The 13,766-nt window shown below is 46.3% G+C and overlaps 1 protein-coding gene across 5 annotated transcripts in view; it reads left to right on the top strand.

The window, feature by feature from the left end:
- The window catches only part of LOC140394181 (probable helicase with zinc finger domain), a 682,830-nt gene that overhangs the window by 115,178 nt on the left and 553,886 nt on the right, over positions 1–13,766 (top strand). For all 5 annotated transcript variants that reach the window (XM_072481139.1, XM_072481135.1, XM_072481136.1 and 2 more), the window contains 2 exons: positions 4,129–4,308; positions 5,689–5,790. In XM_072481139.1, the coding sequence (XP_072337240.1) occupies positions 4,129–4,308; positions 5,689–5,790 (282 nt within the window). The remainder of the gene's footprint in view (positions 1–4,128; positions 4,309–5,688; positions 5,791–13,766) is intronic.

Genomic DNA, 13,766 nt, shown 5'->3' with positions numbered 1-13,766 from the left:
TGCCAGCGGGAGACTGGGAGATTCCTGGACCGTAGGGCCAGTAGAACAGTCTTCCAGACCGTTCCTTTCTTCCTCTCTGCCTGCCCGTTTCCCCGGGGGTAGTAACTGGTCGTCATGCTCGAGGCGATGCCCTTGCTGAGCAGGAATTGACGCAGTTCTTCGCTCATAAAGGAGGACCCCCTATCACTGTATGTACGCGGGGAAACCGAACAGTGTAAAGATACCCTGGAGGGCCTTGATGACGGTGGTTGTGGTCATATCTGGGCAGGGGATGGCGAATGGGAACCGGGAGTACTCGTCAATCACGTTCAGGAAGTACGTGTTGCGGTCGGTGGAGGGGAGGGGGCCTTTGAAATCCATGCTGAGGCGTTCAAAGGGACGGGAAGCCTTTATCAGGTGCGTCCTCTCTGGCCGGTAGAAGTGCGGTTTGCACTCTGTGCAGATTTGGCAGACCCTGGTGACTGTCCTGACCTAGATGGAGTAGGGCAGGTTGTGGGTCTTGATGAAGTGGAAGAAACGAGTGACCCCCAGGTGGCAGAGGTCCTCGTGGAGGGCTCTGAGGCAATCCACTTGTGCAGTGGCACAAGTGCCGCGGGACAGGGCATCAGGAGGCTCGTTTAGCTTCCCCGGACGGTACAAGATCTCGTTGTTGAAGGTGGAGAGCTCTATCCTCCACCGCAAGTTCTTGTCGTTTTTAATCTTGCCCCGCTGTGCATTTTCAAACGTGAAGGCAACCGACCGTTGGTCCGTGAGGAGAGTGAATCTCCTGCCGGCCAGGTAATGCCTCCAATGCCTCACAGCTTCTACTGTGGCTTGTGCCTCTTTTTCGACCGAGGAATGGCGAATTTCGGAAGCATGGAGGGTACGGGAGAAGAAGGCCACGGGCCTGCCCGCTTGGTTGAGGGTGGCCGCCAGAGCTACGTTGGACGCATCGCTCTCGACCTGGAAGGGGTGGGACTCATCGATGGCGCGCATTGTGGCCTTTGCAATGCCTGCTTTGATGCGGCTGAAGGCCTGGCGGGCCTCCGTCGACAGGGGGAAGGTTGTGGACTGGATTAGAGGTCGGGCTCTGTCTGCGTAGTTGGGGACCCACTCTGCATAATAGCTGAAAAACCCGAGGCAGCGCTTCAGGGCCTTGAGGCAGTGAGGGAGGGGTAACTCCATAAGGGGGCGCATGCGCTCAGGGTCGGGGCCTATAACTCCATTTCGCACTACGTAGCCTAGAATGGCTAGACGGTCGGTGCTAAACACGCATTTATCCTTATTGTATGTCAGGTTAAGGATTTGTGCAGTCTGGAGAAATTTGCGGAGGTTGGTGTCGTGGTCCTGCTGGCCATGGCCGCAGATGGTGACGTTATCCAGATACGGGAACGTTGCGCGTAAGCTGTACTGGTCAACCATTCGGTCCATCTCTCGCTGGAAGACCGAGACCCCATTAGTGACACCAAAGGGAACTCTTCAAAATTGATGGAGCCACCCATCTGCTTTGAAGGCAGTGTACTTGCGGTCACTATTATGGAGGGGTAGCTGGCGGTCGGCGGACTTGAGATCCACCGTGGAGAAGACCTTGTATTGTGCGATCCTGTTTACCAGGTCGGCTATACAGGGGAGAGGGTACGCGTCCAACTGCGTAAACCTGTTAATGGTCTGGCTGTAGTCAATGACCATCCTATGCTTCTTCCCGCTCTTTACCACCACTACTTGAGCTCTCCAGGGACTGTTGCTCGCTTCGATGACCCCTTCCCCCAGCAGCCTTTGGACCTCTGACCTGATGAAGGTCCGGTCCTGGGCACTGTACCGCCTGCTCCTGGTGGCGACGGGTTTGCAATCCGGGGTGAGGTTCGCAAACAGGGAAGGCGGGTCGACCTTAAGGGTCACGAGGCCGCAGACAGTAAGGGGAGGTATAGGGCCGCCGAATTTAAAGGTCAGGCTTTGCAAATGGCATTGGAAGTCCAGCCCCAGGAGGGTAGCCGCGCAGAGGTGCGGCAGGACATACAGGTGGAAATTGTCGAATTCCCTGCCTTGGACAGTGAGGTTCGCTAGGCAGAACCCCTTTATCTCCACCGAGTGTGACCCGGAAGCCAGGGAGATCCTTTGATTTACAGGGTGGGTTACAAGTGAACAGCGCCTTACCGTGTCGGGGTGAACAAAGCTTTCCGTGCTCCCAGAGTCAATCAGGCAAGACGTCTCGTGGCCGTTGATGAAGACCGTCGTTGTAGCTGTTGCGAGTGTCCGGGGTCGACTTTGGTCCAGTGTCACCGAGGTCAGATGAAGCAGTTGCGAGTTCTGATCGGGCAGCGTGTAGTCGGCCATGCTGGAGGCCTGGGGCCCCATCCAAGATGGCGTCACACATGGTGTCCGGGGATGAACAAGATGGCGACGGCGATGGACAAAATGGCGGCGGCCACCCGTCCAGCGTGGAGTCCGGGGGCCAAGATAGCCGCGCCCGTGGGTCGCACGTGGCGCTAGGATAGGGGGGTGGCGGTGAACGCTGGGCGGTCGGGGCCTGAAGGGGGTGTTGCGGCGGCGGTCCGGAGACGCTGGAGACCGCGGCCACGGCGCGGGCCTGGCAGACCCCCACAAAGTGGCCCTTCTTGCCGCCCCCTTTGCAGGTGGCGGTGCGGGCCGGGCAGCGCGAGCGGGGATGATTCACCTGCCCGCAGAAGAAACCGCGGGGCCCGGCGCCGTTAGCGGGCTGTCTCGTAGCGCAGGCCTGCGGGGTCCGGGGGAAGGGGCTGCCACTGCGGGGTGCCACCGCGCGGTCGGGCGCATAGGACTGCGCATTTTTGTAGGCAACGTCCATGGACCCTGCCAGGGCCTGTGCCTCTCTAAGTCCCAGGGTGTCCCTTTCTAGGAGTCTTCGGCGGATATCGGAGGAGCTCATACCTGCTACGAAAGCATTCCTGATTAAAAGTTCCGTGTGCTCGCTCCCCGAAACTTGCGGGCAGCCACAGTTTCGGCCCAGCACCAGTAGCGACCGGTAGAAATCTTCCAACGATTCCCCGGGGCTTTGCTGTCTAGTTGCAAGCAGGTGACGTGCGTTGACCTGATTTACAGGGCGGATATAATGTCCTTCTAACAGTTCGATCGCGGCATCATAGTTCTCCGCCTCCTCGATAAGGGTGTAGATCCCAGGGCTGACCCTTGAGCGCAGGAGATGCATTTTCTGTCCTGTAGGGGTGCCTACGGCCGTCTCGAGGTAGCCTTTAAAGCACGCCAGCCAGTGTTTAAATATTGCAGCCGTGTTCTCCGCGTGGGGGCTGAGTTGAAGGCACTCCGGTTTGATTCGGAGATCCATCCTTCCAGCTTAAATCTAGTAGATTAAATTGATGCGGGATCAATTACACAAGACGAAGTGATTTCATAACTGAAGGCTTTAATCGACTTAGAACTTATTCCCCAGCAGCTTCGGTACAGAAAGTGAAGGCTGCTGGGACGGCACCATTTCTTATTCTCCTCCTGTCAGGGCGGAGCTACGTAACAACAGCCAATGGTAGACTCCTGGGTTTAACCAATGGTCATCGACCTCTTAGGTACAGCAATACCTGGTTCTACCACAAGTAGTGAAATTCACTTGGCCGTTTGATGTCATCTGTTGGCGATTTTTCTCTTACTTTTACCTCTGTCTCAAAATTGTTGATGGTCAGCTGATATCTGTCCTCTGTGCTGATAGTGCAAAGTATTAGCAACTTGCTTATGGCTTCTGTTAGTTTTGCAAGATCAAACAAGCTTTTCTTAAAAGAGCAAGTTGAGCATGGGTTTGTAGAGAAGAACTTAGACCATAATCATGTTGCATTTTTTCAGTTGTGAATGGGTTTTGAAATTATTGCTGAAATGAGAGGGTGTGGCGTGAACCAAGTATTAAAACCTTATGAAGGGATTTTTGACCTTAAACTCTTATGAAGCATGTGGAGATGTCTTTCTATGTTAAAGACGCACATTGTTATTGAAGTATGTTGAGAAGATTGACATGATACGGAATATGGAAATTGACGCTTAGAATTTTTTTTCTTCTGTGTTAAAGATTTTTTTCCTTTTCTGTAGTATTGGAATAATAAGGTTATGGTGTAGAAATGAAGCAAATGTACACTGAACTTTTAAAATCATGATTTCCTTTTTGTCTCTCAGGGACTGGGAAAAGCACTTGGATCCAAGACTGAACTTCAAACAGAGGAAAGCAGCTGGTGCCATTATAGCTCCCATATCGTTTAGTCTCCCACCGATTCTTCTGACTGGGCCGTGTGGCACTGGAAAAACTTTCACTTTGGCACAAGCAGTCAAACAATTGGTGCAAGACCCTGACAAAAGGTGAAGTTAATGGATAGACCTGAAAATAATTGTAAAATTCTCCAGGCTTTGCTGCATGAGTGCACAAATAGGCACTGTTTATGTCTTTTGAATTTGTTTATGCCTGTTGAATTTGTAAGGCATGTGTTGAATTTGTAAGAGGGGAACTAATTAATACGGTTTAATTATAACGATTTGTTAGGGCAGACAATAATTATAGCCTGTTAAGGAATCTTAGAGAAGTTTCTTTGAATTTCTGTAGTGTTTTAGAAAGGTTAAGGAAAATTCCACACTCTGGGTAAAGACATCACCCAACAATATGCTGATGTGACCAAAGGCACAGACACCTGCAAGGCCATATCAGTAGCTTGTTTCCCAGTTACTTGTTTTTTACAGTCTTCAGCTTGTTTTCTATGATCAAAAGTAGCAGACACAGCTAATAGTGCATGGCCTGTCAACAACAAGGGAAGATATTAGAGAAGAGCCATCAAAGAATGAGTGCGAAAAATACTTATTCTGCCTTGTGAACACCTGCAACTTATTTAATGTGAAAGTCTGAATCAGACAATGGTCAAATGTAAATAGTGCCATGCCTATGTGACCTATTATATAAGTGTTGCTTTATTTCTTGACCGGGCAGAGCCTGCTCCAGAGATCCTTCTCTGAGGTTGTGCTTTTCCAATGTGTTGGCTAATAAATGATCATTTTGTACCTGGATCTCATGAGATTATTTTGTATAATCTACTCCACAACAAATGTTTTGGGGTTGTACCAGTCCCCTGATGAATGGATAAGGAAGGTATTTTCAAGTTTTGTTTTACCGTTCAGCGCAATTCTTTTCTCCAGTTTTCACTTCTTGCCCATTTCATACAGTGATTATTGAAGGCATATAGTAAATAGTTGTTTTTTGAATCTTACCCCAAGTACTTTCTCCAAATATGAGATTGCATTGGCTATGCTAGAGTTGACTGTTATCTGACCAAGATTGTATTAAAAGTCTGCATGCACCTTCTAGCATGTAGGAGGGTGAGTGGGAATTGATGGTGTAAGTGTGATTTCTCCTTCCTCTTCCTTTCCATCCATGAGTTGGTGAAGCTAGTTGCAGCCTTCCTCGCATTCCAGTTGAGATATGCTAATTGAATAGAGGCCATGAATTGATGCTTCTGGTCTATGTAGCTCAGTGCCACACCATGCGACATGTTTACTGACTGAACCACTGGAGCTGAGCCTTTCTGACTCTGGAAGTTCCAGATATTGGAGATCAGTTTTGTGTGACGCTGGGGGAAAGAGGAGAGAGCTAGAGATGGGCGAACACAAAGATTACATCATAGAACGTAAGGTACAATGTGTCATGTTTTCGTTTTTATAACTGACTCATATTTGTGTTTCTTCCTGTCTCAGGATTCTGTTCTGTACTTATTCAGATACTGCAGCAGACAATTTCGTAAAGGACTACCTCTCTCCTATTTTTGAAAATGATGCCAGTGATTTTAGACTTCTCAGGTGAGGGTGCTATCCGTGATAACATTAGTAACAGGCTGCCACTTGGTCATCATCGAAAAGGTTCATGCGCATTTAACTGTCCCACCCAGTGTTTCGCAGATTTGTGTTCTGTTTCAGTTGGAATTTCTAACCTGTGCTGTTCACCTATAATTAAGGTAAAAAGGGAAGCTTTCCTGCATCTTCACAAAAAAAATCACTTCTAAGATGATTTTGAAGTGTGGGTTTGTGGATAGAACAACTAACATTTTGGTAGAGAAGGGCACCATTTGACACATTACCTGACTGTCCCACAGGAACCATCTCCTTGAATTTCATTTCCCTGCTCTTCTTCGAATCTTCAAAATCCTTTGTTGTGTTCATCTATTTTCTACTTAATTGTAAAATCATAGTGAATTCTCAGATTTCTTTATATTGCACACCACTATTGGTCCTGTTGCGGTGTGTTTCAAAAGTCAGACTTGGTTCATTGGAGAGCGTTGGCTGGGAACACTAAGTCCCAACAATCCATGCGTGCATGGACCAGAAATGGATTGTGCAGGGGCAATTCCGAATTTTGGGTTCTTCGGGTCAAGGATGGGCCAGTGTACCCGTGCAAAGAAAATGCGTGAAGAACCATGTCATGTGCCCCAGAAGAGGACAAAGAGTCCCAGGCAGGGGACAGGGCGAGGTTGCAAACGGGACAGGGAGTGTTCCCTGTGAAAGAGGCTCCAAGCCCAAAAAGGGCTACGGTTGGTAGACTTCATGAGGGCTCAGGAGAAGTCCTCGTGATTTGAAGGAGGCAGCATCAGGTTGATGATTCCGGCAGAGAGCTGTTGGTGAAAAGGTACCCCTTTGGAGCTGCAGTATTCTGTTTGGTGTGGATGAAGAGCTGAAATTGTGCTCATGATTTAGCGGTTGAGTGCAGATTAAGGAATCCAGGGCAACAGGGGCTCTGGAAATGAGGTTGAAATCCTGCAAGGTGGGCAGTTTTTGAGGCTGTCTGAGCTGGAGTGACTTTTGGAGAGAATTTCAAGGCTCGATATTCAAAGATGAAGACTGGGATCTATCGCATAAGAGACAGATTTCCAACGAGATTGGTTGACTCGCAGTTTACTGATGTCTGGATGGGTTACTGAGAAATCCATAGAATCTGTCTTGGTCGCATCTGTCATTTATTATGCAGTGTGGTGAGTTTGACTGCAGTTTTCCTGTTAATTCACATGTGCCTCAAATCAATCCTGAATATCAGAGTATAAGATATATATTGTAGATTGTTTTACCTTTCTGACCTTATATAGTAAAGACTGGTTTGTTTGTTCAAAACAGTTTTGTGGCTTTGTTCACTGTGTCTTGGAATCTCAAACTTTGTCTACTTTAAACGAAATGTTATTGGTCTCTAAATAGATTGTACACAAATCTTAAGCACCTGGTCCAGGAGCATATTATATATTGGGGCTCTTGTGGGATTTCAAATCCACAAACAGATGCATGTAATGGTATTCGTTAAGGTTAAGATTAATAAGATTTCCACAATTAATTTGACTATACTGATTGACAATTGCTGAGATTTTTCTGGAGAGGAAAGATTTATCCCTGAATGATTTGAAAAAAGTGACCAAGGTTAAGTTAATTGTTTTACCAGATGATTTACAGTTGAAAGCAAGGACTAAGAGAACAGAAATAATTGAGGTAATAATACAGCATCTGGGATAGGAAGAAGAAAAGGTTAATCCATGTAGCAATTTAGTTAGCTAGAATTCAGTTGCAGATGAACCAAACTGAAAAAGAAAAGGAACAGCTTGAAATAGAAAGAGGTAGAGAAATCCAAAATCTTCAACATGAAAACGAAAGAGAAAAAGAAATGGAAATGCAAAAGCTTAGTTTCAAAGGGTGAAAGAAATCTGATAGCATGAACTGGCCAGAGAAAAGCTTGGGTTATGGGGTGAAGTCCGGATGAGGAATCGAATCCCACTCTGAGCTTCGATAAAAGAAAGTCTTTAGCATAGTGCCTAAATTCACCGAAGACCGAGTTGAGAGATATTTGACCTCATTTAAAAAGGTGGCTACAAAGTTGAAGTGGCCAAAGGACACATGGACTCTCGTTTTGCAAATTATTTTGGTTGGGAAGGCTTTGGATGTGCGTTCTAGCCTTTCGGAAGAACAATCCTCATATTATAGGTTATTTAGAACTGCAGTACTTAATACTTAAGAGTTAGTTCCTGAAGCAAATCTGTTGAAAATTTGGACTTTAAAGAAAAGACCGAAAAAACGTTTGTAGAATTTGCTAGGAAAAAAAAAAGTTGTGGTTTTGGGCTCTGAAACCCAAACATAATTTTGAGTAACTGAGAGAGTGAATACCACTGGAAGAATTTTAAAATGGCATCTCAATAGCTATTAGGTCACAACTTGAAGACCGTAGGGTTTCTCAGGTCTGGGAAGCAGATGTTCTGCAGATGAGTATGCTATATCACAAAAGCAACTAGGGCATTAGATCTCCATTTGTAAACCCATAGGCAAACTGGGGGAGGCAGAATTTGTTCAGTCAATAAAAATTATAATACTGAGAATGAAGTTGTGTAAAGAAACCAGTATGTTTCTATTGCCATTAGACATGTCATCTCAAAGCCAATAGTCGGATGCGAAATTGTAAACTAGTGGCAGTACTGGGAAGGCTAAAGGAATCTTCAGGAAAGGCTGTACCAGAAATGAGTTGGGTGTAAAAACAATGGAAATGGTACAAGCAAAAAGAATTCCCTCAGAACGTAGTAGAGAGGGGAATGTGACTTAAGATAGTCAAGGTGGGGGAAGGCATGGTGGTGCAGTGGTTAGCACCAGTGCCTCACGGCGCCGCGGACCCGGATTTGACCCTGGCCCCGGGTCACTGTCAGTGTGGAGTTTGCACATTCTCCCCGTGTCTGTGTAGGTTTCACCTCCAAAACACAAAGATGTGCAGGGTAGCTGGATTGGCCACGCTAAATTACCCCTGAATTGGAAAAAATTATTGGGTACTCTAAATTTATTTTATAAAAAAAAGGATAATCAATCTCCCCCCCCCCCCAACCACACAAAGCAATTAAACAAATTAATATTTTGAGAGATACTAGGAAGATCAGTCATTAATGGTGGCTGATAATGATTTGTGTTCCAGATGGCTTGATGAAAGAAAATGTATTAATGGGATTTAAGAACCTGTTTCCTTGTATAAAGTCAATTTGCGAAGTGACGAAGTAAACTGAATTGTTTCTGTGGTGATCCTTCCGCATTTATTTATTGAAGGGGTAGATTTTATATTTGGTAATGATTTGAGAAGTGTAGGCAGTAACATGGCGATGACTGTGTTGCAGCAGTTGCTTGATTATGTTGATTTTGCCAAACTCCTCAAAATTACTGTGGCAGGACAGGAGAAGCTTATTGCAAATGGCCAGCAATTGAAGGAAAGGCTGATCAGTGCATGCACCAGCTTTCATGCACAAAAGATGAGCCTGCTAATGAAAATTGAGAACAGGCAAGAACACTAACGTGTTAATCATAGGAAGTGGAATAATTAAACGAGGACCTGAAACGTCTAAATGATAAACTCCTGGAAAAAAATTAAACAAAAATTTAAATTAAAGCATGATGAGCTTCAAGTATAAACAGCCCCCTCAAGTATCGTGAAAAATGCCTTGAACAGGAAAAGGAATTGCTTATGCATCAGAACAATTGTTTGAATTATGAATTTAGAACCAATACTCATGGAACTGTTGAAACTTTGCCATGAAAAGAGCAATGAAATTCTTGATCTCTGATACAATCTGGAGAACATAAAAGGGTAAGATGTGCGGTGAGGAAGAGCAGATCCAATCTTTAAAAGGAAATTGCAACAAAACAAATTGAGAATCTAATGAGTGAATTGGAAAAGTCTATGAAGTAATCAGTAACCACGGAAAAATGATTCTGAAATGGACTGAATGCCAATGTGAAGTTGGAAAACTTGTGTAAGGGTTCTGCACGTGACTTTGCAACAAAGGAAACTGAATTGACCCGAGTAGTTGTTGAGATAAGTGAAAAGATTAATAAGCTTGGAAAATAATATTTGGATAAAATTGTTAAAGAAGTGGAGAATGAAAATTCAATTTTTAAAGCATCAGCAAGAAGTACATTAAGGTGTCCAGAAGGTTGTTGCGCAAATCTTGAATTAGCGTGAAAATGACCTGAGTAAAGGGAGAAAAACTCCCTTGGTGCAGGTTTACTCATCTGGTGTTGATCAAAACAATGAAACAAAATATCTGTTGTGGCAGAAGTGAGTGAAGAAGATAATTTTGAAGCTTGTTGTCAAACTTGAAGGGCCCGTGGTAGGCAAGTCTCCATTACCACAGAAGAGTGAGAAAAAACCCATGTTCTCCTGAATTTAAGTTGCAAAACCTATACAAAAGTTATTTGTAGCATATAGCATGCCTAATATGCATCCTTATGAGAAGAGGGGAAGACCACCAGACGGTTATAATTACACGAGAAAGGTTGAAAACCCACGGTTTAAAAAAAAAAAGGAAATTTAAGCTGGTCAAGATGTTTCCAAATAAAATAATGTATCTTCACAACCTTTGGTTGACCATGAAAAGATTATGGAAAAATCATGTAATTGTTGATGTCCTATTCCAAGTTTAAGAAAGAGTATCATAGAAAAGCAGTTTCTGAGATATGATGCAAACCTGCTAATCCTGCCTGTTCTATGTACGAGCTTTTGTTTGGTTAAACCTTCTGTAACTTTATAATATATGTAATTGTGGAGCAAAATTAGAAGTTTGTACAATATGTAATGAGCTGTTTGTTAGAAGTTTATGATGAGTACTTTCTTGTAAAGAAATTGCGAAGACATATGAATAAACCTTCACCACGATTAAGCTCTTTTCCTTCCACGGGAATGGGTGTTACAAAAGCCAGACTTAGCTTGTTGGAGAACGGGAGCTGGGAACTTTAAGCCCCAATAATTCTCATGAGTGCATGCATAGACTGGGAGCAGATGGCACATGCACAATTCAGCATTTTAAGTTCCTCAGGCTGAGGATGGGTCCAGCACCTCTGCGCAAAAAGAAAATGGCGCAAGAAAACCGGGTCATGTGATCCAGAAGTGGAGCACCTGGAGAAGAACCCCAGGTAAGGGACCGGGAGAGGTTCCAAAGGGAGAGGGGATGGGGAGAGGTCCCAGTTGAGGAGCAGAGAGAAATGCTCCCAGGTAGAAAAAGGGCTGCATTTGGGCGAATAAGTGGTGAGGGCTCAGGAGCATCCGTGGTGATCAAAGAGGGCTTAGGAGAGGCTCAGGCAATTGAAGAAGGCAGAAGAAGGTTGATTCTGTGCTGTGCTGAGACAGAGGTACCACTTTTGAGAAGTAGCATTCTGTTCAGCATATACCAAAGTAATTACATAGAATCCCTACAGTGTAGAAGGAGGCCATTCAGCCCGTCGATTCTGCCCCCCCCCCCACCAAAGACCATCCTACCTTGGCCCAATTCCCTGCCCTATGCGAAATGTGCTTGTGAGTTAGCCCTTGAGTGCAGATTAAAAAACCTAGGGGAACAGAGTCTCAGGAGGAGAGATTGAAATCCTGTGAGCTGGGTTGTTGTAGAGATTTTCCAAGTTGGAGTGATCTTTGGGGATAATTCAGAGGCTTGATCTTCGAAGTTGAAGACTGGAAAATGAGAGAGACGGTTCCAACAAAATTGGATGACTCAGTGTTACTAGTGTCTGGGTGGATTATTGAGAAATCCATGGACGTTGCAGACTCGATGTGCCAAATGGCCGCCTTCACTGTAAATTCTATGAATCTGTCTTGGTTGCAGTTGCTATTTATTATGCATGTGTGGTAGATTCGATTACAGTTTGCTTCTGAATTCACGTGCCTCATATTAACGCTGAATATTTTTAAAAATAATTGTTTTTTATTGGGTTTTGAACAAGGTATATTTACCGTTATGTACACAGAATAAGATAGATATCTATAGAAGAGAAGGGCACACACAAACATACCAAAAAAAAAGTAATAATAAAAAGTACAATAAAATAACTGGTACGATATTATGCACCAGCTCAACAGCAGCAACTCTGTACAATTGGCAATATTATTTACAACACCTAAGTAGGCATCTGTTTCTGTGTGTGTGTGGGTGTGTGTGTGTGGGGGGGGGGTGATGGAGACTGGGGTGGTAGATATACATTTGGGTGCCGGTGAAACATTTATAGAGGGCAATACTCGAATGGTGTTGGTGTTATCACTTGCTTCTCCCGGACGGATTTCACTGCCGTTGTCATCTCGGGCTCACCTCCGCTTCAGCCGTTTGTCCCGTCTTTCGCCTGTATTCTCCTTGTTTTCTGTTCCTGTAGATGCCAAGTTTGTTATCGTTTCCCGTGCCTTCCTTCTGGCTATCATTTCCCTACCCCCCCCCCCCCCCCCCACCTCCCTGGTTCTCCTCTATTGTTCCCTGTCTCTTCCCTCTTTCCCCCCCTCCTGTGGTTCGCCTTTCTTTTCACTTAGGTTTAGCTGTCGTCGTCGTCCCCGCCCCCCCCCTGCCCGCCCGCCCACCTCCCAGCCTATCTCTCCCTTGCCTTGGCTACTTTCCCCTCATTCTTGGCTACCTGGCTATTCTTCTGCTTGTTCATTGGCCACAAACAGGTCCTGGAACAATTGGGTGAATGGCTCCCACGTTCTGTGGAAGCCGTTGTCTGACCCTTGGATGGCGAATTTGATTTTCTCCACATTTGAAAGATTCTGAGAGGTTGGACAGCCGGTCTGCAGCTTTGGGTGGTGCTACTGACCACCAGCCGAACAGGATTCTACGGCGGGCGATCAGGGAAGCAAAGGCAAGGGCGTCCGCCCTCCCCCCCCAGGAATGGATTTGGATGGTCTGAAAACCCGAAGACCGCTACTTTTGGGCCTGGCTCCACCCTCATCCCCACCACTTTGGACATTGCCTCGAAGAAGGCTGTCCAGTACCCTGCAAGTCTGGGGCAAGACCAGAACATGTGGGCGTGGTTGGCCGGGCCTTCCTGGCACCGTTCACATCTATCCTCCACCTCTGGGAAGAACCTACTCATACGGGTTCTTGTTAAGTGGGCTCTATGTATCACTTTTAGTTGCGTCAGGCTGAGCCTTGCGCACGTGGAAGTGGAGTTGACCCTATGCAGCGCTTCGCTCCAGAGTCCCCACCCTTTTTCAATCCCCAGGACCTCCTGCTATTTCTTTCTTGTTGTGTCCAGTACGGTGTCGGCCTTTTCTACCAGTTGGTCATACATGTCGCTACAGTTCCCTTTATCTAGTATGCTTGCGTCCAGTAACTCTTCCAGTAATGTCTGTCGTAGCGGTTGTGGGTGCGTCCTTGTCTCCTTTCGTAGGAATTTTTTGAGTTGCAGGTACCTTAGCTCGTTCCCCCTGGCTAGCTGGAATTTCTCTGTCGGTTCGTCCAGTATTGCGATCCTGCTGTCCGTGTGTAGGTCCCTGACTGTCAGTGTCTGTCCGTCCTGTCCCCACTTTTTAAAGGTGGCATCAGTCAGCACTGGTGTGTACCTATGGTTGTTGCAGATGGGAGCTTTGTCCGACATTTTGGTCAGGCCAAATTGCTGCCGTAGTTGGTTCCAGGACTGGAGGGTGGCTATCACCTCCGGGCTGCTGGAGTGATTTTTGGGTGGGGATGGGATTGCCGCCGTGGCGAGGGCCCAGAGGGAGGTCCCCATGCAGGAGGCCTCTTCCGTGCCCACCCACTCGGCTTCTGGCTCCTTGATCCATCCCCTTATTCACTCGGCCGTCGCTGCCCAGTGGTAGAATTGTTTGGGAGGGCTAGCCCCCCTCCCGGATTTTGTCTTTTGTAGGACCTTCTTTGGGCTCATAGCATTCACCCCCCCCGCCCCCCCCCCTCCCCCAACACGAACGCCGTGATTAGTTTGTCCAGTGCTTTGAAAAAGGCCTTGGGGATTTACATCGGAAAAGTAGGAAGAGGCACCTGGGCAGTACGTTCATTTTGATC

Source organism: Scyliorhinus torazame, chromosome 17 (assembly GCF_047496885.1).
Source record: "Scyliorhinus torazame isolate Kashiwa2021f chromosome 17, sScyTor2.1, whole genome shotgun sequence".
Classification (NCBI taxonomy): Eukaryota; Metazoa; Chordata; class Chondrichthyes; order Carcharhiniformes; family Scyliorhinidae; genus Scyliorhinus; species Scyliorhinus torazame.
The sequence above is the reverse complement of the archived record's forward strand: the minus strand, read 5'-3'. Positions and strand labels throughout refer to the sequence as shown.